General features: G+C 41.3%; 1 protein-coding gene across 2 annotated transcripts in view; it reads right to left on the reverse strand.

The window, feature by feature from the left end:
- LOC137616316 (procollagen-lysine,2-oxoglutarate 5-dioxygenase 1-like) overlaps positions 1-24,253 on the reverse strand; it is a 201,984-nt gene that overhangs the window by 116,126 nt on the left and 61,605 nt on the right. Inside the window, exon 1 of one of the 2 annotated variants that reach the window (XM_068345966.1) lies at positions 13,566-13,715. The exons of the other annotated variant lie outside the window; for it this stretch is intronic. Within the exon in view, the coding sequence (XP_068202067.1) occupies positions 13,566-13,581 (16 nt within the window). The 5' untranslated portion in view covers positions 13,582-13,715. Of the gene's footprint in view, positions 1-13,565; positions 13,716-24,253 lie in introns of those variants that run through there. 2 annotated transcript variants of the gene reach the window in all.

The following is a 24,253-nucleotide window of genomic DNA, read 5'->3' on the forward strand; positions in this document are numbered from 1 at the left end:
GTCATAAAAATATTTGCATCTCGTTTCGCAGCTTGAAAATTTCGTAAGCAGAGTCTCTCCTGATGGGTGACTATTTTATTCTCAGTCTGGCTGGCAAATTTCTTTTCTTAAAGTGAAAATGTTTTCGTAAAGTGAGTCATAAAAATATTCGCATCTCGTTTCGCAGCTTGAAAAGTTCGTAAGCAGAGTCTTTCGTGAAGAGAGGTATGACTGTGTATATATATATATATATATATATATATATATATATATATATATATATATATATATATATATATATATATATATATATATATTATTACTAGCCAAGCTACAACCCTAGTTGGAAAAGTAAGATGCTATAAGCCCAAGGGCTCCAACAGGGAAAAATAGCCTAGTGAGGAAAGGAAATAAGGAAATAAATAAATGATAAGAATAAATCAACAATATATCATTCTAAAACCAGTAACAGCGTCAAAACAGATATGTCCTATATAAACTATTAACAACGTCAAAAACAGATATGTCATATATAAACTATAAAAAGACTCATGCCAGCCTGGTCAACATAAAAACATTTGCTCCAACTTTGAACTTTTGAAGTTCTACTGATTCAACTACCCGATTAGGAAGATCATTCCACAACTTGGTAACAGCTGGAATAAAATTCTAGAATACTGTGTAGTATTGAGCCTCATGATGGAGAAGGCCTGGCTATTAGAATTAACTACCTGCCTAGTATTACGAACATGATGGAATTGTCCAGGGAGATCTAAATGTAAAGGAAGGTCAGAGTTATGAAAAATCTTATGCAACATGCATAATGAACTAATTGAACGACGGTGCCAAAGATTATTATCTAGATCAGGAATTAAAAATTTAATAGACCGTAAGTTTCTGTCCAACAAATTAAGATGAGAATCAGCAGCGGGACACCAGACAGGAGAACAATACTCAAAACAAGGTAGAAGGAAAGAATTAAAACACTTCTTCAGAATAGATTGATCACTGAAAATCCTGTAAGACTTTCTCAATAAGCCAATTTTTTGTGCAATTGAAGAGGACACAGACCTAATGTGTTTCTCAAAAGTAAATTTGCTGTCGAGAATCACACCTAAAATTTTAAGAGTCATACAAATTTAAAGAAACATTATCAATACTGAGATCCGGATGTTGAGGAGCCACCGTCCTTGACCTACTTACAATCATACCTTGAGTTTTGTTAGGATTCAACTTTATACCCCATAATTTGCACCATGCACTAATTTTAGCTAAATCTCAGATCTACATTCAGGGGATGGAATTGATGCAAAGAGAGTAGCATCATCTGCATATGCAACAAGCTTGTTTTCTAGGCCAAACCACATTGTCATGTGTATATAGTATGAAAAGTAATGGGTCAAGAACACTACCCTGTGGAACACCGGATATCACATTCCTATACTCACTATGGTGCCCATCAACAACAACTCTTTGAGACCTATTACTTAAAAAATCAATAATAATGCTAAGAAACGACCCACCGACTCCCAACTGTTTGAGTTTGAAAACAAGGGCCTCATGATTAACACAGTCAAAGGCAGCACTAAAATCAAGGCCAATTATACGAACTTCCTGACCACAATCAAGGGATTTCTGTACAGCATTGGAGATTGTAAGAAGGGCATCACATGCTCCAAGGCCTTTACGAAAACCAAATTGCAAACTAGGGAGTAGATGATTACCTTCAGCAAACCTATCAAGACGTTTTGCCAGAAGACGTTCAAAAACAGTATATATATATCATCAGCAATTACTAAATCACTGCGGAACAAAGGCCTCAGGCATGTCCTTCTACCCCTATCTATTTATGGTCTTTCTATGCCAGTTTACACCCGCAAATTTTCTTAGTTTGTAAATCCATTGTCTTCTCTTCCTTCCCCTTCTTCTTTTGCAATCTCTAGGGACCCATTCTGTTATTTTTAATGTTCATCCATCATCTGTCATTCTCATAATATATCTTATCCATATCTACTTCTTTTTCTTACATGTTGTTAAAATATCTTCTACTTTAGTTTGCTTTCGTATCCATGTTGTTCTTTTCTGTCGCTTAGTGTTTCTCCAATCATTATTCTTTCCATAACTCTTTGAGTAGTAACTACGTTATGCTCTAATACCCCTTTCATACTGGCTTTCGGAAAACCTCGTACAGGCTTGAACAGGAATTTTTGGCTTTCCGCGACCATCTGAAGTCCGAAATGATATGTATTCAGTTCGATGTTGTACATGGCTTCACGTTGTGGTAACTGGGATTTCACACAGGATTTTCCCAATCTCGCATAGGCCTGGACGAGAAATTTTGGCTGTTCGCGGCCATCCGAACCAGTCATAGATGCTACGTATTCAGACCAATGTTGTACGTAGTGGTACGGGCGTTTCCGTGGCTGTCTGTAGTTGATTCCAGAAAAATTAATCATGTTTAATTTCTAGCTGCAAACTGACACTTTGGTATGTAGTCAGTCGAAAATATTGCATATTCAGCCCCAAATTGTACGTATTTATGTACGAGATCATTGTGTAATTACTCCGAACTCATCCGAGATTGTACGCAGTTAATTTAATTTATCTCAAGGATCAAGTTCCTTCTTCCATACGAGCCATTACATGGCCCCAGTATGTATTCAGTGCATCACTGGTTTGGCAACTCTCACCCACCATATGTACTGATCTGCAGTGAAAACGCCAAATTGTTTGTATTTTTTGTTTTTCTAATTTCTTTATGAACTTGGCCCAAGTACATACTGGCATCCGCAGCCGTATGGCCAGTGCGAGATCACTCAGCCATACAGAATAAAAATGTTCTTATAGTATAAATGCCATACAGAGTGGTCTTTTATACTATTGATTTTCCATCAGTTGGTTGATTACATAAATATGGTCAGTTCTTGAACACCAGCTTCTGAAGCCTGTCTGCTCTCTCGACTGATCAAAGTCTAGCTGCCCTATTCAGCCTAATATGATCTATGTAAATATCTTATATATTAACGCGAGTAAATTTTTTGGGCAGTAATTTTTCAGGTCTTTGGTGTCAACCTTTTTGTGAATTAGTATAATGATAATGATAAAGTTTTTCCAAGCTGTAGGTATAGAGCATTCTTGAAAACATTTTGTGTAAAGTTCAGGGAGTTTTACAACTATGAAATCCCCTCCACCTATTATTACTTCAATTGTTAAGCCATCTTCTCCTGATGGTTTGCCTGTTTTCATACCTTTTGAAGTTTTCTTTACTTCTACTTTTACCTTTGGTACAGTTGCCTCAAAGTATTCCTTTACCCCTTACGCTTATGTTTTATGAAAATAGTATGGTAACACCGCAATGGAAGCCTATTTGTCTTGTATCGACGGACATGAATGGTCGAGCTATTGGTATGCCAGTGGTCCTATTTTTATAAACACTACTGTAGACAATATATTAATGATATACGAATAATAGTTCACATTACAAGTGAAATAAGTTGCTGTTAAATACTTAGAAAAATAGTATAGTAACAGAGTAGTAAAAATAGCAATGGTAAAAATCATATTCATTCCTGATTAATCAGACATCGTCAACCTTCGTTACATTCAGTTGAGGCAGGCGTTTGCTGAAATCCAACTTTAGTTCATAGTAGATATATGGGTTCTTTTTCAGAACATAATTATTTGAATGGAAATACGCTTTCGATTTATATAATCCATCAATTTATAAAGAAATGAGATCATAAACCACGAATTTCAAGACCTATAAATATAATTTCATAAAGGCAATTATGATAGCCATTGACAGGTCATGATACGGAAGGCTTGGGGAAAAATTAATAGACAACCCGATGTATAAAGGAACAAATATATCCAGTGTATCATTCATATATATATATTTTTTCAATTCGAGCCACGTCTCACCAGAGTAGCCTAGATGGAAATTTCTCTGGGCGGTAATTAAACTCGAGTCATCTGAGTAACAACACACCTTAACCACCCTGATGGTCTTTATATCATTGGTAGATATGGTTGCACACCGATAAAATCGTACTCATATAGATAAGAGAGAGAGACTGAACTATGGTTGGGTTTATTTTATGTCAATTTCGTTGGTATTATCGAACAGTACTATATAAACCTTTTTTAATACCTTGAGAATGACACAGGGACTCGATTAAAGCTGCATAACTCAGAAAGAGAGAGAGAGGCGGGGCCAGTAAGTGATGTCGTGACCTCTGTTAGTCCATTATGTCATTCTCTTGAGTAGCGGTTTAGTGACTAGAGTAGACAATGGATCGCAATCAACAAAGAATCAGCAATAGGAGCAGAATTGTAGGCATGAGAGACTCTGGCATGTCTTACAAATGTATTGCAAGAGAATTAGGAATTTCATTGCCAACAGTTCGACTTTGGTGTCGAAGATGGGAAGAGTCTGGAAACCTCAACGACAGGCCAAGAGCTGGTGGGCCAAGAAAAACGACCCCAGAAGAAGATAGGGCGATTTCGGAAGTAGCCACGCAAAGCCCATTTATAAATGCAGTTGCCATAAGGGACACACTGAACTTGCGTGTTTCGTCTGGAACTATGAGAAATAGGCTCCACGCAGACGGTATCCACCATAGGACTCCGGCAGTGAAACAAAAGCTGGAGGATCGTCATAAAACGGCACGGCTGGAATTTGCTCAACGTTATTTGGAAGAGGGGTTAGACTTCTGGGGCAGAGTAATTTTCAGTGACGAAAAGACCTTCGCTTCTAACACGCATGGTCGTCTGCATTGCTGGAGGCGTGATAACACGAGTTACGACAGCCAGAATATTTATCAAGTAGCCAGAAGCGGCCATATTACCTGTAACGTTTGGGGGTGGATACACCTGCATGGCGTTGGTGAATTGGCCGAGATCAGTGGAAGGTTCAACGCTGAGCAGTATCTCGAAATTTTGGAAGAGGTGATGGTTCCTTCCGTTCGCTCTTATGCTCTTCCTTATCCTGAGCAGATAATTTTCATGCAGGTATGTGCATTGTTTTTTTTTTTTTTTTTAGTTATATGAAGGCCCTTTCTTGACAAATATGGTATCAACTCATTGCTGATATTGGTCATAAAGTAGTTTCAAATTACTCAATAAGACTTTTGTCTTGGATTTATTAGTTTTATAACTGTAAAAGGATCTTACATCAACATCATTGATCTACATTCCCTGATGAATCTAAAGCGGCCAAATAAAGCCACTGAAATTGTTACAAGGTATTTTTTGCCTCTTCATGAAAAGTAGACCAAATATTCTTATCAACACACAACACCCACGTCTCCTCCCTGGCTACTCAAGCCCTTTTATTAATCATTATTGTGACTCCTTTTGCTGGACTAAACGGCATTATTTTGCCGTCATTTATATTGAAAATATAAATTGTTCTCCTTCCACCTTGTTCTAACAGTATGATTAATCAGTTATATTATTTCTTTTAGGATAACTGTTCCATCCATACTGCGAGGATTGTCCGAGCATGGTTTGCTGAAAAGCGCGACATTGTTCTCCTTCCCTGGCCGAGCAAAGCATGCGACTTGAACCCGATCGAAAATGTCTGGGGGAACATCGTCAACAGCTGGGAGCAGGGTCAGGAGCGTAACCACCAGCGTCTTTTCCAGCATGTTCTCAACGATTGGGAACTGTTCCGCCGCAACCGACAAGTTGTGTATAACCACGTCTCGTCAATGCAAAACAGATTGCAAGATGTTATTGCACATAATGGTGGATGGACAAAATATTAATGTTTCAAATACGATCTTGTTTTACTTATTTTCTTTTTTACAATTCAACATTGTATAACTAGAATTAAATAATTTATTTCCATAGTGATTTCACTAAACCTTGCCCACAAATGTAAGGAATGTTATGAGAATGGAAACTGAAAAAAAAAAATAATAAGCTTCAATCAACCAGTATCGCTTGAGTACTAAAACAAAAGGTTAATACGAAGTTATGATTGCGATTAAACATTGAATATCACAAATTTGTAATACATAGTTTTCAGATATTTGCTATAAATTCATCGATGAATCCAGCTGATTTTAATAAAGAAAATTCCTAATTATATAATAAAAGACTTGGGTATTTTATTTTTTACCAACGATTAAGACCAAGGGCAGCTCAACTGAGGGTGCAATTTAGTCATTTAAGTTAAATGTAAAATAAAAAAAATAAAAAATTCTAAACCTGACGATAACTGAAAGCAATTCAATCCATCTCTTTATCTCTATGTATCTACCCATCTATGGTGCATCTAGTTGCAAGTTTTAATTGCTAATTATCTTATCTAGAATATTTAGTATTAAAAGTGATATCTTACGAAGCACTTACATTCCCTAAAGTAATTCCGTTGTCAAGTGGGCTTTTGACAACCGATAAATTCTCGAACTGCCCGTCATGAATTTATACCTTACTACTCTGAGAATGATCATCATGGAATTTATTTTCATAAAAATTAACATGCGACTGATGATTCCTTCTTGATGTTTTGTTAGGTCATATGTGGAGGGAAATATTACATATTGAACGAGATCTGTGAAACAGCTAGTTTGACGTCAATAACTTGTTTCAGACCCCCACCGTATTGTAATAAGTATTGAAGACACAAGGATATCGGAGTTATCTTATTATATAATGACATGGCTATACAACATTTATCTAATCGAGTCCCTGTTGTCATTATCAAGGTATTATAAAAGGTCTATATAGTATTGTTTGATAATACCAACGAAATTGACAAAATAAAACCAACCATAGTTCAGTCTCTCTCTCTCATCTATATGAGTACTGATTTTATCGGTGTGCAACCATATCTACCAATGATATAAAGACCATCAGGGTGGTTAAGGTGTGTTGTTACTCAGATGACTCGAGTTTAATTACCGCCCAGAGAAATTTCCATCTAGGCTACTCTGGTGAGACGTGGCTCGAATTAAAAAAAATATATATATATGAATGATACACTGGATATATTTGTTCCTTTATACATCGGGTTGTCTATTAATTTTTCCCCAAGCCTTCCGTATCATGACCTGTCAATGGCTATCATAATTGCCTTTATGAAATTATATTTATAGGTCTTGAAATTTGCGGTTTATGATCTCATTTCTTTATAAATTGATGGATTATATAAATCGAAAGCGTATTTCCATTCAAATAATTATGTTCTGAAAAAGAACCCATATATCTACTATGAACTAAAGTTGGATTTCAGCAAACGCCTGCCTCAACTGAATGTAACGAAGGTTGACGATGTCTGATTAATCAGGAATGAATATGATTTTTACCATTGCTATTATTACTACTCTGTTACTATACTATTTTTCTAAGTATTTAACAGCAACTTATTTCACTTGTAATGTGAACTATTATTCGTATATCATTAATATATTGTCTACAGTAGTGTTTATAAAAATAGGAGCACTGGCATACCAATAGCTCGACCATTCACGTCCGTCGTTACAAGACAAATAGGCTTTCATTGCGGTGTTACCATACTATTTTCATAAAACATAAGCGTAAGGGGTAAAGGAATACTTTGAGGCAACTGTACCAGCAGAGGTGTTTCATTATTTTTATTGGCAAAGTTATTTCTTATAACACTATTGTATAGCATTGTACAGTATAGAAATCCTCTGCAAGCTTTATCACTCCATCTTTTTTGTTAATAAAACTGCATTTCCATTTTCATCCTATAAAGCAAACATCTGTAGGTGGCCCTGTTCCAAGTCTTCTTTTCATCAATTTGATGCTTCTTCCTTTCTTTAGTGATTTTTCAATTTTGGTATGATTGTAATTATAAATGTCTTGGGTTTTAAGTTTATTCATTATTTTGGATAGTTCTGATAATTCTATTTCATCTCTCTTAATTTTACTCCATTTCCAATATTTCCTTTATTAGGTATTTGGAATTTTCTTATAATTTTCCTTGATCATCCTCAGGAACTTTTCCACCGATCTCTTGTGCTGATTCCAATACAAATTTTGTTAAATTACTACTCATTTCTTCTTTACTTGCTTCCATTTCATCATATAACTGGGAGTACCTATTTTGTATTGCTAAACTAAACTCATCAGATTTTTTCCCTAATTACAGGAGTGTTTATAGTATTTTCTTAATTAGTTTTCCCTTTCTTTTTTTAGCTCTACATAAAATTTTGCTTCTAACCACTCTGTAGTAACTTGACTTTAACTTGTTTAACACTGTTACATCTTTGTATCCATCTGTACTGGCCACCTTGGTGATGAATATGGCCAAACCTCAAACGTGAACTGAAATGTCTGAAGCCTTTGTCCTGCAGTGAACTAGAAACAGCTGCACCTGGTGTAACCACTAGACTGCACACCAGTGAGTTTGATCAAAATTACTGATGCACTAGGTGACCCTACATATAATATAAATCAAATTACTCCTAATGAATCAGTACATACAGTACATACGAGGCCTGTCTAAAAAGTATCCGACCTTTATTTTTCCCGTGCGAAATAGAGACGATAGCGCGGTGCCACTCTGCACAGTGAAGGAAGACACCTTCATGCGCATGCATGAATTTTTTCACCACCATCCAGCGTGTCAGTTGCTGTCTGTCGGTCGCTGAGTGAGGTGCTACACAACGTGTCTGTCGGATTACCAATTCTCTCAAGATGACTGAACGTGTTGAGCAAAGATACTGCATCAAATTTTGTCAAAAGCTTGGTGATTCTCAAAGCGAAACAATTCATAAGATTCAGCAGGTGTTTGGAGAAGATGCGATGGGTGTAACACAAATTAAGGAGTGGTTCAACCGATTCAAAAGTGGCCGCGCATCAGCAGAGAGTGACCAGCGTTCTAGCAGGCCCCAAACTGCTCGGAGTGCAGCTGTTGTTGAGAGGGTGCGAAATTTGGTGATGGCAGATCGTCGTTCGACCGCGCGGGAGATTGCCCATGAGGTTGGAGTGAGTAAAGATTCCGCACATTCAATTTTGCGTGATGATTTGAACATGCACAGAGTGGCTGCGAAATTTGTGCCCAGGTTGTTGTTGCCAGAACAAAAGGACATCCGTTTTTAAGTTGCAAAGGACCTTCTGGACACTGCCAACACTGATCCTCAGTTTTTGAACACCGTGATAACTGGAGACGAGTCATGGGTGTACGCGTACGACCCGGAAACAAAAAGACAGTCGTCGCAATGGAAGCATCCCGAGTCTCCAAGGCCGAAAAAAGCGCGACAGGTGACAAGCAAAATGGTGATGCTGATTGTCTTCTTTGAAATCCGTGGAATTGTGCATCACGAATACGCACCGCAAGGACAAACAGTGACAAAGGAGTACTATCAAGATGTTCTCCGGCGTCTCCGTGACGCAGTTCGGCGCAAAAGGCCAGACATGTGGACGGCGAAAAATTGGCAACTGCATCACGACAACGCCCCCGCACACTCATCCCAATTGATTCAACATTTCTTGGCCAAACATAAAATTCCAGTCGTTCGCCAACCTCCCTACTCTCCAGACATGGCTCCTTGCGACTTCTGGTTGTTTCCAAAATTGAAGACGCCACTGAAAGGATCCCGTTTTGAGACTAGAGAAGAGATAATGCGGAACGCGACGGCGAAGATGAACACCATTCCAAAAGAAGACTTCCAGAGGTGTTTCCAGCAGTGGATGGATCGGTGGGCTAAGTGTGTGCAAGCACAAGGGGCCTACTTTGAAGGGGATTAGGGTCCAAATCCTGTCAGGTAAGTGAAATATTTTTTCCGGCATAAGGTCGGATACTTTTCAGACAGGCCTCGTACATATGTCCATATACCAAGGCACTTGCCACAATTTTGGGGCGTAGCTAACATCAAACAAATGAAACAAACAAGGGACCCTCTCCTCTCTACATTCCTCCCAGCCTAACAAGGGATTCAACCAAGTTCGGCTGGTACTGCTAGGCTGTCACAGCCCACCCTCCCACATTATCCACCACAGATGAAGCTTCAAAACGCTGAATTCCCTACTGCTGCTACCTCTGCGGTCATCCAAGGCACCAGAGGAAGCAGCAGGGTCTACCAGAACTGCGTCACAATCGCTCGCCATTCATTCCTATTTCTAGCACGCTTTCTTGCTTCTCTCACATCTATCCTCCTATCACCAAGAGCTTTCTTCACTCCATCCATCCACCCAAACCTTGGCCTTCCTCTTGTACTTCTCCCATCAACTCTTGCATTCATCACCTTCTTTAGCAGACAGCCATTTTCCCTTCTCTCAACATGGCCAAACCACCTCAACACACTCATATCCACTCTAGCTACTAACTCATTTCTTACACCTGTTCTCACTCTCACTACTTCGTTCCTAACCCTATCTACTCGAGATACACCAGCCATACTCCTTAGACACTTCATTTCAAACACATCCAATTTCTGTCTCTCCGTCACTTTCATTCCCCACAACTCCGATCCATACATCATAGTTGTTACAATCACTTTCTCATACAGAACTCTCTTTACATTCATGCCCAACCCTCTATTTTTAACTACTCCCTTAACTGCCCCCAACACTTTGCATCCTTCATTCACTCCCTGACGTACATCTGCTTCCACTCCACCATTTGCTGCAACAACAGACCGCAAGTACTTAAACTGATCCACCTCCTCAAGTAACTCTCCATTCAACATGACATTCAACCTCGCACCACCTTCCCTTCTCGTACATCTCATAACCTTACTCTTACCCACATTAACTCTCAACTTCCTTCTCTCACACACCCTTCCAAATTCTGTCACTAATCGGCCGAGCTTCTCTTCCGCGTCTGCAACCAGTACAGTATCATCCGCAAACAACAACTGATTTACCTCCCATTCGTGGTCATTCTCGTCTAACAGTTTCAAACCTCATCCAAGCACTCGAGCATTCACCTCTCTCACCACTCCAACATACAAGTTAAACAACCACGGCAACATCACACATCCCTGTCTCAGCCCCACTCTCACCGGAAACCAATCGCTCACTTCATTTCCTATCCTAACACATGCTTTACTACCTTTGTAGAAACTTTTCACTGCTTGCAACAACCTTCCACCAACTCCATATAACCTCATCACATTCCACATTGCTTCCCTATCAACTCTATCATACGCAACATACACCTCCTAACCTTTTGCTAAATATTTCTCGCATATCTGCCTAACTGTAAAAATCTGATTCATACAACCCCTACCTCTTCTAAAACCACCCTGTACTTCTAAGATTGCATTCTCTGTTTTATCCTTAATCCTATTAATCAGTACTCTACCATACACTTTTCCAACTACACTCAACAAACTAATACCCCTTGAATTACAAAACTCATGCACATCTCCTTTACCCTTATATAGTGGTACAATACACGCACAAACCCAATCTACTGGTACCAATGACAACACAAAACACATATTAAACAATCTCACCAACCATTCAAGTACAGTCACACCCCCTTCCTTCAACATCTCAGCTCTCACACCATCCATACCAGATGCTTTTTCTACTCTTGTTTCATCTAGTGCTCTCCTCACTTCCTCTCTTGTAATCTCTCTCTCATTCTCATCTCCCATCACTGGCACCTCAACACCTGCAACATCAATTATATCAGCCTCCCTATTATACTCAACATTCAGTAAACTTTCAAAATATTCCACCCACCTTTTCCTTGCCTCCTCATTTTAACAACCTTCCATTTCCATCTTTCATTGTCTCTTCAATTCTTGAAACAGCCTTCCTTACTCTCTTCACTTCTTTCCAAAACTACATCTTATTCTCTTCATATGAATGACCCAATGCCTGACCCCACCTCAGGTCAGCTGCAGTTTTGGCCTCACTTACCTTGCGCTTTACTTACACATTTTTCTCTCTATATCTTTCATACTTCTCTACACTATTACTATGCAGCCATTCTTCAAAAGCCCTCTTTTTCTCTTCCACTTTTACCTTCACTCCTTCATTCCATCATTCACTGCCCTTCCTCATGCTGCCTCCAACAAACTTCTTCCCACACATATCACTTGCAATCCCAACAAAATTTTCTTTTACTAACTTCCACTCCTCCTCTAAATTACCAGTTTCTCTTACTATCACTTCGTCATATGCCATTTTCAACCTTTCTTGATATTTACTTTTTACCCCCGGTTTAATTAGCTCTTCAACCCTCACTAGCTCCCTTTTCCATCCACTTACTCTATTCCCCCACTCTTTTGCTACAACTAATTTTCCTTCCACCAAAAAATGATCACACATACCGTTAGCCATACCCCTAAACATGTGCATGTCTTTCAATCTTCCAAACACTCTTTTAGTTATCAACACATAATCTATTAATGCCCTTTCTACCACTCTTCCATTTGCCACTCTTACCTATGTATACTTGTTTTTATCTTTCTTTTTGAAAAAGCTATTACTCATCACCATCTCTTGCTCAACACACATATCTACCAGTCTCTCACCACACTCATTTTCACCTGGTATGCCATACTTCCCAATGACACCTTCTACCTCTCCAGCGCCCACTCTAGCATTTAAGTCACCCATGACAACTACATAATTCCTTCTACCCAGTCCTTCTACACACCTAGTACATGATGAAAATCAACACAATATAGCATTTATTAGAGATAAAATTCAACCTCACAATGGGATGAAACTCTAGTCTCTTTCAAATTTATTAGAAATACTGTACACTTAAACCTGACAATGGCATGAAACTCCAGTCTCTTCAAAATTTATTAGAAATAAACTTCAACCTGGTAATGGGATGAAACTCTACTAGTCTCTTTAAATAAAATGCAAAGTAACTATCAATCCTGCCCAAGGACTAGAAATTTATTTAATTTGGTCACAATAAAGTGGTGATTTTCATTATGTATACAGAAGGTCTTCAACTTAGAAACTTAATAGATTTCAAGAAGCTGTTTGTAAGTCGAATTTTAATAATTTTGGCCTAGGGTAAGCATAATCTGAATCCCATGCCTATGATTTCCTGCTACAAATGTCAATAAATAGTTGGGTTTCCTATGAAATAAATATCTGGTTATTACTAATGTCAATTTGCTTACTGTGTTAAATACAATATTGATTTGATTTATTACAATGTTTCTTTATCCTACTTGTATCTGTTATTTTCAGTTGGATTTGTGTTTTTATCTCTGAATAAAGGTTGAATGTTTGTTACTTCGGGACCTTCTAACAGGTATTAACTCTTAAGGGGTAATTTGAATTAAATGAGTCTTACAATGACATAGCCTGGGAGATATAGTATATGAAGAGTTTTAGGAAGTAACTGGCCTTTCAGTCCATAAAAGTCATGAATTCTCATTTACTGGAAAGGTCCTCTGACTGTACGAGAAATCTACAGTATTACATAAGCCAAACTAATTTTTTTGCATTAAGAGGAGGATTTTCAATTAGTAATTTCCTGGTTTACGAGAATGACAAATCTCAATAATCTGTAAAATACAGAAAATATCCATTCCATTTGAAAATGTTCCCTACCTTTCAAAATTTTTTTTTTTTTTTTTGCAAACTTAAACAATATATATAAAAAAAATAATGGAATTAAATATACTTACTTGTAATGCATGGCATGAATGTGAAGTATAGTTAATCCTTCCTCCCTCAAGTCCATACACATGTCTGACACTATATTTGTAACGATTTCCACCATTGTCAAGCCAAGAGTGATTACAGCCAGTTTCAGAACTTTTGCATGACTTTGAATAGAAATGCTCCCAAAACGTTATATTTTCATCAACAGGTAATCCTATATCCTTTAAAAAAAGGGTATATCGCAACCTAGCATGGTGACGAAGACGATTGGTTCTGCTTAACGTCTTGTGAAGCTGTTGCATGCACAATGGGAAAAATTTGCTTTCATTTTCAACATCCTTGTGGGTAATATTATATGGGATTTTCAGTTTATGATTTCCTCCACATTTAGACATAAATAGGTGCCTTAAACTTTGAGTTATGGCTCTTATTCTTTGGTCACTTAGAGACATTTCATAATCAAGCCTCTGAGATGACAATTCTTCAATACCATGCTTGAGTACTGCACTGAAGACTGAACATAAAAACTGTATTAAAAAATGGCATGGTATATCTACTTGGCCTCCATGCACCACAACCAAGCGGTCCCTCACTAAAGATGAAACCATAGTCCATGGAACTGCAAAAAAGAAGGGAAAAATGTTATTAAAAAAACATGGAAGACACTTTTGTAAAAGACAAGCTTTGCAAAACATTGAAGGATCATACAATGCAAAGTAAGCAAATGCAGTATACTGTACTATTGTAACTAAATGAGAGTTTAGAAATGAGTCCGAGTGGTTTCATTTAACTATTCAAAATGATGATAGTCAGATGGTCTGGTTAAATTATATCTACTACAGTACATAACTAATAAGAACAAACAAGGTTTTACACTAAAAATGTTATTTTCATTAGTAAAATAAATTTTTTAATATACTTACCCGATAATCATGTAGCTGTCAACTCTGTTGCCGACAGAAATCTACGGTCGGGATACGCCAGCGATCGCTATACAGGTGGGGGTGAACACCACAGCGCCATCTGTGGTCAGGTACTCCAGTACTTCTTGTCAACACCACCTCAATTTTTTCCTCGGTCCACTGGTTCTCTATGGGGAGGAAGGGTGGGTCAATTAAATCATGATTATCGGGTAAGTATACAGTATTCAAAAATTTATTTTACTAATGAAAATAACATTTTTCAATATTAATCTTACCCGATAATCATGTAGCTGATTCACACCCAGGGTGGTGGGTGGAGACCAGCATACATGTTAACAAAGAAGCTAAGTATCTCGTATTTTATTTTATTAGTTATTCAAAAATAACATAAAATAAATAAGTACCTGGTAAGGAAGACGACTTGAACCATTACTCTGCCTTTATTAAGTACGTCTTCCTTACTGAGCGTAGCGGTCCTCTTAGGATGCTGAACGACTCTTAGGTGCTGAAGTATAAAGGGCTGCAACCCATACTAAAGGACCTCATCACAACCTTTAACCTCGGCGCTTCTCAAGAAAGAATTGACCACCCGCCAAATCAACAAGGATGTGGAAGGCTTCTTAGCCGACCGTACAACCCATAAAAAGTATTCAAGAGAAAGGTTAAAAAGGTTATGGGATTATGGGAATGTAGTGGCTGAGCCCCCGCCTACTACTGCATTCGTTGCTACGAATGGTCCCAGGGTGTAGCAGTTCTCGTAAAGAGACTGGACATCTTTGAGATAGAATGATGCGAACACTGACTTGCTTCTCCAATAGGTTGCATCCATAACACTCTGCAGAGAACGGTTCTGTTTGAGGGCCACTGAAGTAGCCACAGCTCTCACTTCATGTGTCCTTACCTTCAGCAAAGCAAGGTCTTCTTCCTTCAGATGAGAATGTGCTTCCCTAATCAGGAGCCTGAATAGGTAAGAAACTGAGTTCTTAGACCTTGGAAGAGAAGGCTTCTTGATAGCACACCATAAGGCTTCTGATTGTCCTCGTAAAGGTTATGACCTTTTTAGATAGTACCTAAGAGCTCTAACTGGGCAAAGTACTCTCTCCAGTTCGTCCCCCACCAAGTTGGATAGGCTTGGGATCTCGAACGACTTAGGCCAAGGACGTGAAGGAAGCTCGTTTTAGCAAAAAACCGAACTGCAAGGAACATGTAGCCGTTTCAGATGTGAAAACTATGTTCCTGCTGAAGGCGTGGATCTCACTTACTCTTTTAGCTGTTGTCAAGCACACGAGGAAAAGAGTTTTTAATGTGAGGTCCTTAAAAGAGGCTGATTGGAGAGGTTCAAATCTTGATGACATAAGGAACCTTAGGACCACGTCTAGATTCCAGCCTGGAGTGGACAACCGACGTTCCTTTGAGGTCTCAAAAGACCTAAGGAGGTCCTGTAGATCTTTGTTGGTGGAAAGATCCAAGCCTCTGTGGCGGAAAACCGCTGCCAACATACTTCTGTAACCCTTAATCGTAGGAGCTGAAAGGGATCTTACGTTCCTTAGATGTAACAGGAAGTCAGCAATCTGGGTTACAGTGGTACTGGATGAGGAAACTGCATTGGCCTTGTACCAGCTTCGGAAGACTTCCCCTTTAGACTGATAGACTCTGAGAGTGGATGTCCTCCTTGCTCTGGCAATCGCTCTGGCTGCCTCCTTCGAAAAGCCCCTAGCTCTTGAGAGTCTTTCGAAAGTCTGAAGGCAGTCAGACGAAGAGCGTGGAGGTTTGGATGTACCTTCTTTACGTGAGGTAGACGTAGAAGGTCCACTCCTAGAGGAAGAGTCCTGGGAATGTCGACCAGCCATTGCAGTACCTCTATGAACCATTCTCTCGCGGGCCAGAGCGGAGCCAACCAACGTCAGCCGTGTCCCTTTGCGAGAGGCGAACTTCTGAAGTACCCTGTTGACAATCTTGAACGGCGGGAATGCATACAGGTCGAGATGGGACCAATCCAGCAGAAAAGCATCCACGTGAACTGCTGCTGGGTCTGGAATCGGAGAACAATACAACGGGAGTCTCTAGGTTATCGAGGTAGCGAACAGATCTATGGTTGGCTGACCCCACAGGGCCCAAAGTCTGCTGCAAACATTCTTGTGAAGGGTCCACTCTGTGGGGATGACCTGACCCTTCCGGCTAAGGCGATCTGCCATGACATTCATATCGCCCTGAATGAACCTCGTTACCAGCGTGAGCTTTCGATCTTTTAACCAGATGAGGAGGTCCCTTGCGATCTAGAACAACTTCCACGAATGAGTCCCTCCCTGCTTGGAGATGTAAGCCAAGGCTGTGGTGTTGTCAGAGTCCACCTCCACCACCTTGTTAAGCTGGAGGGACTTGAAGTTTATCAAGGCCAGATGAACCGCCAACAGCTCCTTGCAATAGATGTGAAGTGTCCTTAGCTCCTGATTCCATGTTCCCGAGCATTCCTGTCCGTCCAAAGTCGCACCCCAGCCCGTGTCTGATGCGTCAGAGAAGAGACGGCGGTCGGGTTTCTGAACAGCCAAAGGTAGACTTCCTTGAGAAGAAAGCTGTTCTTTCACCACGTGAGAGTAGACCTCCTCTCTTCGGAAACAGGAACTGAGATCGTCTCTAGCGTCATGTCCTTTATCCAGTGAGCCGCTAGATGATACTGAAGGGGGCGGAGGTGGCGTCTCCCTAACTCGATGAACAGGGCCAGTGATGAAAGTGTCCCTGTTAGACTCATCCACTACCTGACTGAGCATCGGTTCCTTCTCAGCATGCTCTGGATGCAATCTAGGGCTTAGTAGATCCTTGGGGCCGACGGAAAAGCCCGAAAAGCTCGACTCTGAAGATCCATACCCAGGTAGACAATGGTCTGGGATGGGACGAGCTGGGACTCCTCAAAATTGACCAGGAGGCCCAGTTCCTTGGTCAGATCCATAGTCCATCTGAGAATCTCCAGACAGCGACGACTTGTGGGAGCTCTTAAAAGCTAGTCGTCTGACGGAGCCGGACACAAGATCATGGTACTGCTGCACAGTCTGTGAACTGTCAACCATGGGGAAGCGAGGAAGTACAGCGACAACCCGAAGCTGTCTAGACTGTCTGGGTCGTACAGACAACTCCTTATCGGGTTGCTGAGGTTGCCGCACTGCGTCACAACAAGTCACTTCTGCTGGTTGTTGAACGTCTTCCCAGTGACACACTGACTCCGTAAACAAAAAATCCTCTAACAAGGACTAAGCTTGGACTGCATGTCTTGCAACAAAGCTCAAGGTCTATGGGAGCAGGTGTGGTAACAGACGGGGTTAGCGACTGAAGTGGAACCATTACCCTCCCTGGAAGCATGTTATGCTTAAATAAAAGTCCATAGGAGGCTAAGCAGCTAAAGGCTCCTCTCCAAATGACAGAGTCCTCAAGGGAATATCAGAAGGAGGGAGAATAGCACTTTCTCATCTACAGGAACCATATCCGAGAAAAGCTAAGTTCTCTCAGTGAGGGTTTCACTGGTGCAAAAGCAGCAGACTAGAAGGCAACGTTATGAAACTGCTTGACAGTCTAGTGAGTTGGCAACAACCAAAGATGTGTGACTGAGGAGCATGCGGTAAGGTATGCAGAGCATGCTGTATGCAGAGCATGCTGAATGTAGAGCATGCAGTAAGGTAAGCAGAGCATGTTGCATGGCGTGCGGCTTATGCTGCATGGGATGAGGCTCATGCTGCATGGGATGAGGCTCATGCTGCATGGTATGAGGCTCATGCTGCATGGGATGAGGCTCATGCTGCAAGGGATGAGGCTCATGCCGCATGCGTTGAGGAGGATGCCGCATAGTATGAGGCTCCTGCCTCATGGGTTGAGGCGGTTGCCGCATAGCATGAGGCTCCTGCCTCATGGTTTGAGGAGGATGCCGCATAGCATGAGGCTCCTCATAGCATGAGACTCCTGCCTCATGGGTTGAGGAGGATGCCGCATAGCATGAGGCTCCTGCCTCATGGGTTGAGGAGGATGCCGCATAGCATGAGGCTGCCTCATGGGTAGAGGAGGTTGCCGCATAGCATGAGGCTCCTGCCTCATGGGTTGAGGAGGATGCCGCATAGCATGAGGCTCCTGCCTCATGGTTTGAGGAGGATGCCGCATAGCATGAGGCTCCTGTGAGGTTCCTGCCTCAAGAGTTGCGTCTGCCTCAAGGGTTGAGGAGGTAGCTGCGCAGAGAGAGGCTCATGCTGTGAAGAATGCGGTTGCTCCATGCGTTGAGGCGGCTGCCTCATAGCATGAGGTTCCTGCCTCAAGAGTTGCGTCTGCCTCAAGGGTTGAGGAGGTGGCTGCGCAGAGAGAGGCTCTTGCCTCAAGAGTTGAGGCTCTTGCCTCAAGAGTTGAGGTTCTTGCCTCAAGAGTTGAGGTTCTTGCCTCAAGAGTTGAGGCTCTTGCCTCAAGAGCTGAGGTTCTTGCCTCAAGAGTTGAGGTTCTTGCCTCAAGAGTTGAGGCTCTTGCCTCAAGAGTTGAGGTTCTTGCCTCAAGAGTTGAGGCTCTTGCCTCAAGAGTTGAGGTTCTTGCCTCAAGAGTTGAGGTTCTTGCCTCAAGAGTTGAGGTTCTTGCCTCAAGAGTTGAGGTTCTTGCCTCAAGAGTTGAGGCTCTTGCCTCAAGAGTTGAGGTTCTTGCCTCAAGAGTTGAGGCTCTTGCCTCAAGAGTTGAGGTTCTTGCCTCAAGAGTTGAGGCTCTTGCCTCAAGAGTTGAGGCTCTAGCCTCAAGAGTTGAGGCGGTTGCCGCATAGCATGAGGCTCCTGCCTCAAGGAAAGTGGAGGTTGCTGCATAGCGCTGGTACCTGGCAACTCCCAATGCGGCAGCTCACGCATGGAGGCAGGAGGAGCCTCAACATCATACGTCTGGCAGGGTGGACTGCGCAGAGGTGGAGGAGCGCTCGCAGGAGGAGGTGTGCTAACCTTCTCTGCCTGAAACTCCTACATCAACACCGCAAGCTGAGACTGCATTGTCTGCAGCATAGACCACTAGAGTTTAAGAAAGACAACAACAAACGGAGCTACTGTCCGTTGAGACTGAGGGTCTAAAACAGCTGGTGCGGCAACAGACGGAGTTACTGCCTGTTGCGATACCACCTTGCCTCTCTGGGAGGTGTGCAGTTGTCGTACTGCAGCAAGTCCGAACTGACCCAGTGCTAATGGCACCACCTAGGAGTTGGACTTGCGAGGAAGGGACCGACTTGCACTTAAAAGCTGCAAGATTTGGTCCATGGTTTCTGCGAGAAACCTCTTCCGCAGACGAGGAATAAAAGGGCTCTCTCGTCTTTGTGTGGGTGGGGTGATCACGTCAGCTACGTGAGTTGGTTACACCCGAAACCACGGAGGGAAACGTCTGTTCGTCGATCAAGGCCTGATGAACCCATAAGTCCTTCGACGTTACTTCTCCTCTGCTTGGGAGCTTGTAAGAGGTCCCAGACTAGGCGAACAACTGGCACGAACAGACGAACCCTCGAACGCAACACTGTAACACTTTGCGCTTATCACTTTATCACTTTTGATTTTCTGTTTGCACTTATTTCACTGAACTCGAAACTTTAAGTGGTTTGTACCTGAAACACGCAATTCTATCCTTCATTAAAAGTTAGTAATTGCGAAAACAGTATTACAATGTAACAGAAAAACATAATGAAAGATAAATAATTCAGTGGCTGTAAAAGAGACTAAACACTAGATCAAATAAACTACGTTTAAAATCTCTCACCGCATAAAGCCTGAGAACAAGAATAAAACTCTAGAAACGTTTACCTTCTTCCCCTAAAGAGACTAGGGAGAAGAGCAAAAACGATAACAACGTTACCCGCTTGAACGAAACGTGCATCCTCCTCTCTCTCCCTCCGTCTCTATCTCTCTCTCTCTCTCTCTTGACTTAGAACCTGAGAGATGAGTCCAATTATATATATCGTTAAAACATATTATTGTTAAAGGAAAAAAACTGAAAGATTTCCCAAATAAAAAGTTCCTTTATTAGAATTAAAACCATTTAAGCTAAGAAAGAATGAACAAAACGATAGAATCGTTCTACTCTTACTGCAACGTGACACCGTGAATACTCTCTCTCTATCGTAACGATAGAGCGCAAGTTGAACGTTCTGAACGTCAACAACTGCAGAGACAAAACAAAACGTTAGTTCAACTTTGAAAACAGTACGAGACTATCAAAGAAATTCTTTCAAAAACATTAAAATAGCATAATATGTTAACAGGTAAAAACGAAATGACGGGCTCAATGTTAATTAACTTCGGTTCCAAGAAAAGACCGCCTACTATTAGGAAAGGTCGAATATAAACAAATATAAAAATTAATTTTAATAAGTTTATAATAAAAGGAAGTTAATCGAAGAGGCCTATAAAAGGCGGAGAGATATAAAATAAATCTATAACTTTTGTTAAGCAAAATTAAGAAAGAGAGTCTATACTCTCTTCGACACCAACACTTCCGTCTAAGGGAAGGGTCGGCCATTAAAGGCCGATTCACACGACCCGTTTTCTTTCCGACAGGCTCGCCGTCGGTTAAGCGGCGTCTAGGTTTCTTACGTGTATTCAAATGCAACTGTTCACACGACCCGTCAGGCAGACGGCGGCCCTCGGACGTCGCCCTTCCGAGGCGGCTCGGCTTTCTTCCCAAGAAACCCCGACCGGTTTGACGGACGTTAGCCACCCGTCCCAACTAGCGGGTGGATGATGTTTTGTGTGAACGAGGACCTGTATTGTACCCGTTCGTTTCGTGGCCTACAACCCCGACTTTTCCTCATAGTATAGAGTCATAGAAATTAGTTAGTTTGTTGTTGGCACCATGTATTAGAGGTTAATTGAACTTTTTCAAGGGTATGAGGAGATGTTTGACATGGCAAACAAGATGTATAGAAATAATTTACATAAATAAAAGATATGGAAAATGACTGGAGAGGCATTAAACAAAACAGGTAATTTATCGTAATTTTAATATTCTTGGCATATTGCATAAAGCATTATGAAGTTGCATAACATATTTTATCAACACAGTTATCAACCAACATCTTATAGTGTCAAAATTATCGTAATTTACTCGGTCCTAACGTGACAGAGTCTAATTAAACAATGAAAACCGCGCGCTGGTAAACGGATACGAAACGCCTCGTGTGAATGCACAACATTTCGACGGCGGTTAGCTACCACCCAGCCTGTCGGAAAGAAAACGGGTCGTGTGAATCGGCCTTAAAAGTGAAAGAGAGTTCATACTCTCTTCGTCACCAAAATTAAATCAAAAATTAAATCAAATTAATTCCAAAAACTTGCTAAGCTAATGATAAAGCTTCCTGAATAGCGAAGGCTAAACTCTAGAGCAAATACATCACCAAATCGTGAGCAATAACTCCAGAATCAACAGCGTATCCATGTAGGTCTAGCCGGAGGCACGACAGAGGAAAAATTGAGGTGGTGTTGACAAGAAGTACTGGAGTACCTGACCACAGATGGCGCTGTGGTGTTCACCCCCACCTGTATAGCGATCGCTGGCGTATCCCGACCGTAGATTTCTGTCGGCAACAGAGTTGACAGCTACATGATTATCGGGTAAGATTAATATTGAAAACCTATTATTATTTCTATGAGCTTCTCCAGAAGCTCTGTTTAATCGACAAAATTTTCCCATTTTCTTTCCCTTCAATAAATACATGCCCTTAACAAAGGAATTGAACCTTCTAGTAGTAAGTGGTAAGGAGTGCCAGAACAGATACTCTTTGTCTCCTTCAGTTTTTCAGTCGTATTGGCCATAATCACAAGCGCTCCAGATTATTTGCTTACTGCACATTAAGATGTCTTCCCCAGGTTATGTTAGTAATTACTGAATGGAATGTGCACGGGAATTATTTCTGTGAGATCATGATATACAATCCCTTTCTGTATTATGTCGGGCAATCTTCTTTCCCACCGTTATCGCTACATTAAGTGATCAGTTGCCTGAAATGCCTTCTCCAATAACTTCTATCAGAGGCATCCTCTTCCACCAAACCTCTTCTCTCCATATCATCCATCACCTATCTCCCCATCTAATTCTCTGCCTTCCTCCCGTAATACTACAAGGCCCAATATGGCTACCCATTTCCTTTGTTAGTAGCGAATTACGCACGGTGTATCTCCCGCTTGCTCTCGGTGTTTTTGTTACTAATACCAGGATTTATCATGCATTCTCCAGCATCTTCAGCCTCTGGAAAGTTGAGTATTTAATCTTTCCTGCTTATAATTTTTAGCTCCCTTCTCTCAGTTAAATTAGCATAATTTAGATGTGTTTATCGGATCTTAGCCGGTCACCGGAGGCGCCATTTTGGACGCTGTCGTTCGCCATACTGTATATGCCTTATTTAGTCAGTAGAACGACGTTCCCGGTATTTACTTTAATGAATTATAGCTATTTAGGCAAAATTATACTAGTGAAGATAAGATCATGCACATATATTTCCTCTTCCTTCAATGTATCGATCGTATACGTTAGAGTCTCGGTGATATAGCGTAGCCGAGATCTCGACCCGCGCTAGGCAAGCATATGCGCTTTAGCATACTGTACTTTCGTACATTATCCCCATTTACCCTCTTGTATCGTTTTATCAATTCAACAGGAGATAGTATATCTCCTAGAATTATTTATATAATTCGATACTCGTCTCTTTTACAGATTTAAGGGTAAACCCTTCCTTCCCTCTGAGCGTTGCCACAACCCTATCTTGGTCTTGCCATTGAGTAGTGTATTCCGGCTTGACTAGGCTAGTGTTTCTGTCTTCCCTCTTTGCCGGTGAGTATCCCGGCTTTGATTTACGACAGTAACTCAGAGTATTCAGTCTTGATGTTGGCAACTCTGCTGCCGGGGGAGTAGTCACTCCCCTGCCGGTTTACAGTTGCAGACATAGGAAGCCTAGCTTCCCTAGCCCGCATCTGAAGTGGTAGTACACTGCCGCCACCTTCTCCCTTGCGGTCTAGAAGACAAATCTTGTTTCAGCAAGGTCCTGGGCTGAGGAATCGATATTCTTCTGCCGTCCAAGACGGCGCCGATATTGAAACGATGTTTCTGAGTTTGTGACCGAAAGAGGGCAGCAATTGTGCCGCCTTCTTCTGACACGACACAAAAGACCCTTTCCCTTCCCCTCTCTGTCCTTTAGAGATGGCCTAGCCATCGCAATATCTTTGGCCGGTGTCCTACAATCTCCCCGCTTGCCGGGTGGGTTGTGGTGCCGGCCGGGCTCCTACATAGGGGCTTGATTGCCGCTCCGACCTTCCCCCTACGGACGCAAGGCTCCGGGAAAGGTTGTGCTGGCCATGACGGCTGCCGGTGGGAGACCCTGATGTCTTTGAGTGTTCTTCAGTTTTCTCTTGGACTGCCATCCACATCCCTGGAACCGGCAGAGTAGCCGGCAACAGATCCTGTGGTTGGGTGGAAGCTAGAATGATACAATCCTCCCTTCCATTTGAACCCTCATTCTGGAAGAAGGCAGTAGGGACAGTAGTACCTACACCCTTATTTATTGTACTAAACTATAATAATAAGGTAGCTCTTCTCTTCATGCTTTCTCTCTGTTGGCTAGTGCCATCAGGTACTAGCCTAGCCAGCAGCATGCCGACAGAACTACAGTACTGTATAAGATTATACAGTAGTTTATATTTTCCAACATATTCTGTGTGTCCTCTCACAATCCATTGTTGAGACTAATTATAATATTGAAGTTGTACCAACCGTGTGTCACACGATCGTACATAGTTAATTTTGTCCTTGTA

Source organism: Palaemon carinicauda, chromosome 22, assembly GCF_036898095.1.
Source record: "Palaemon carinicauda isolate YSFRI2023 chromosome 22, ASM3689809v2, whole genome shotgun sequence".
In the NCBI taxonomy this organism is placed as follows: Eukaryota; Metazoa; Arthropoda; class Malacostraca; order Decapoda; family Palaemonidae; genus Palaemon; species Palaemon carinicauda.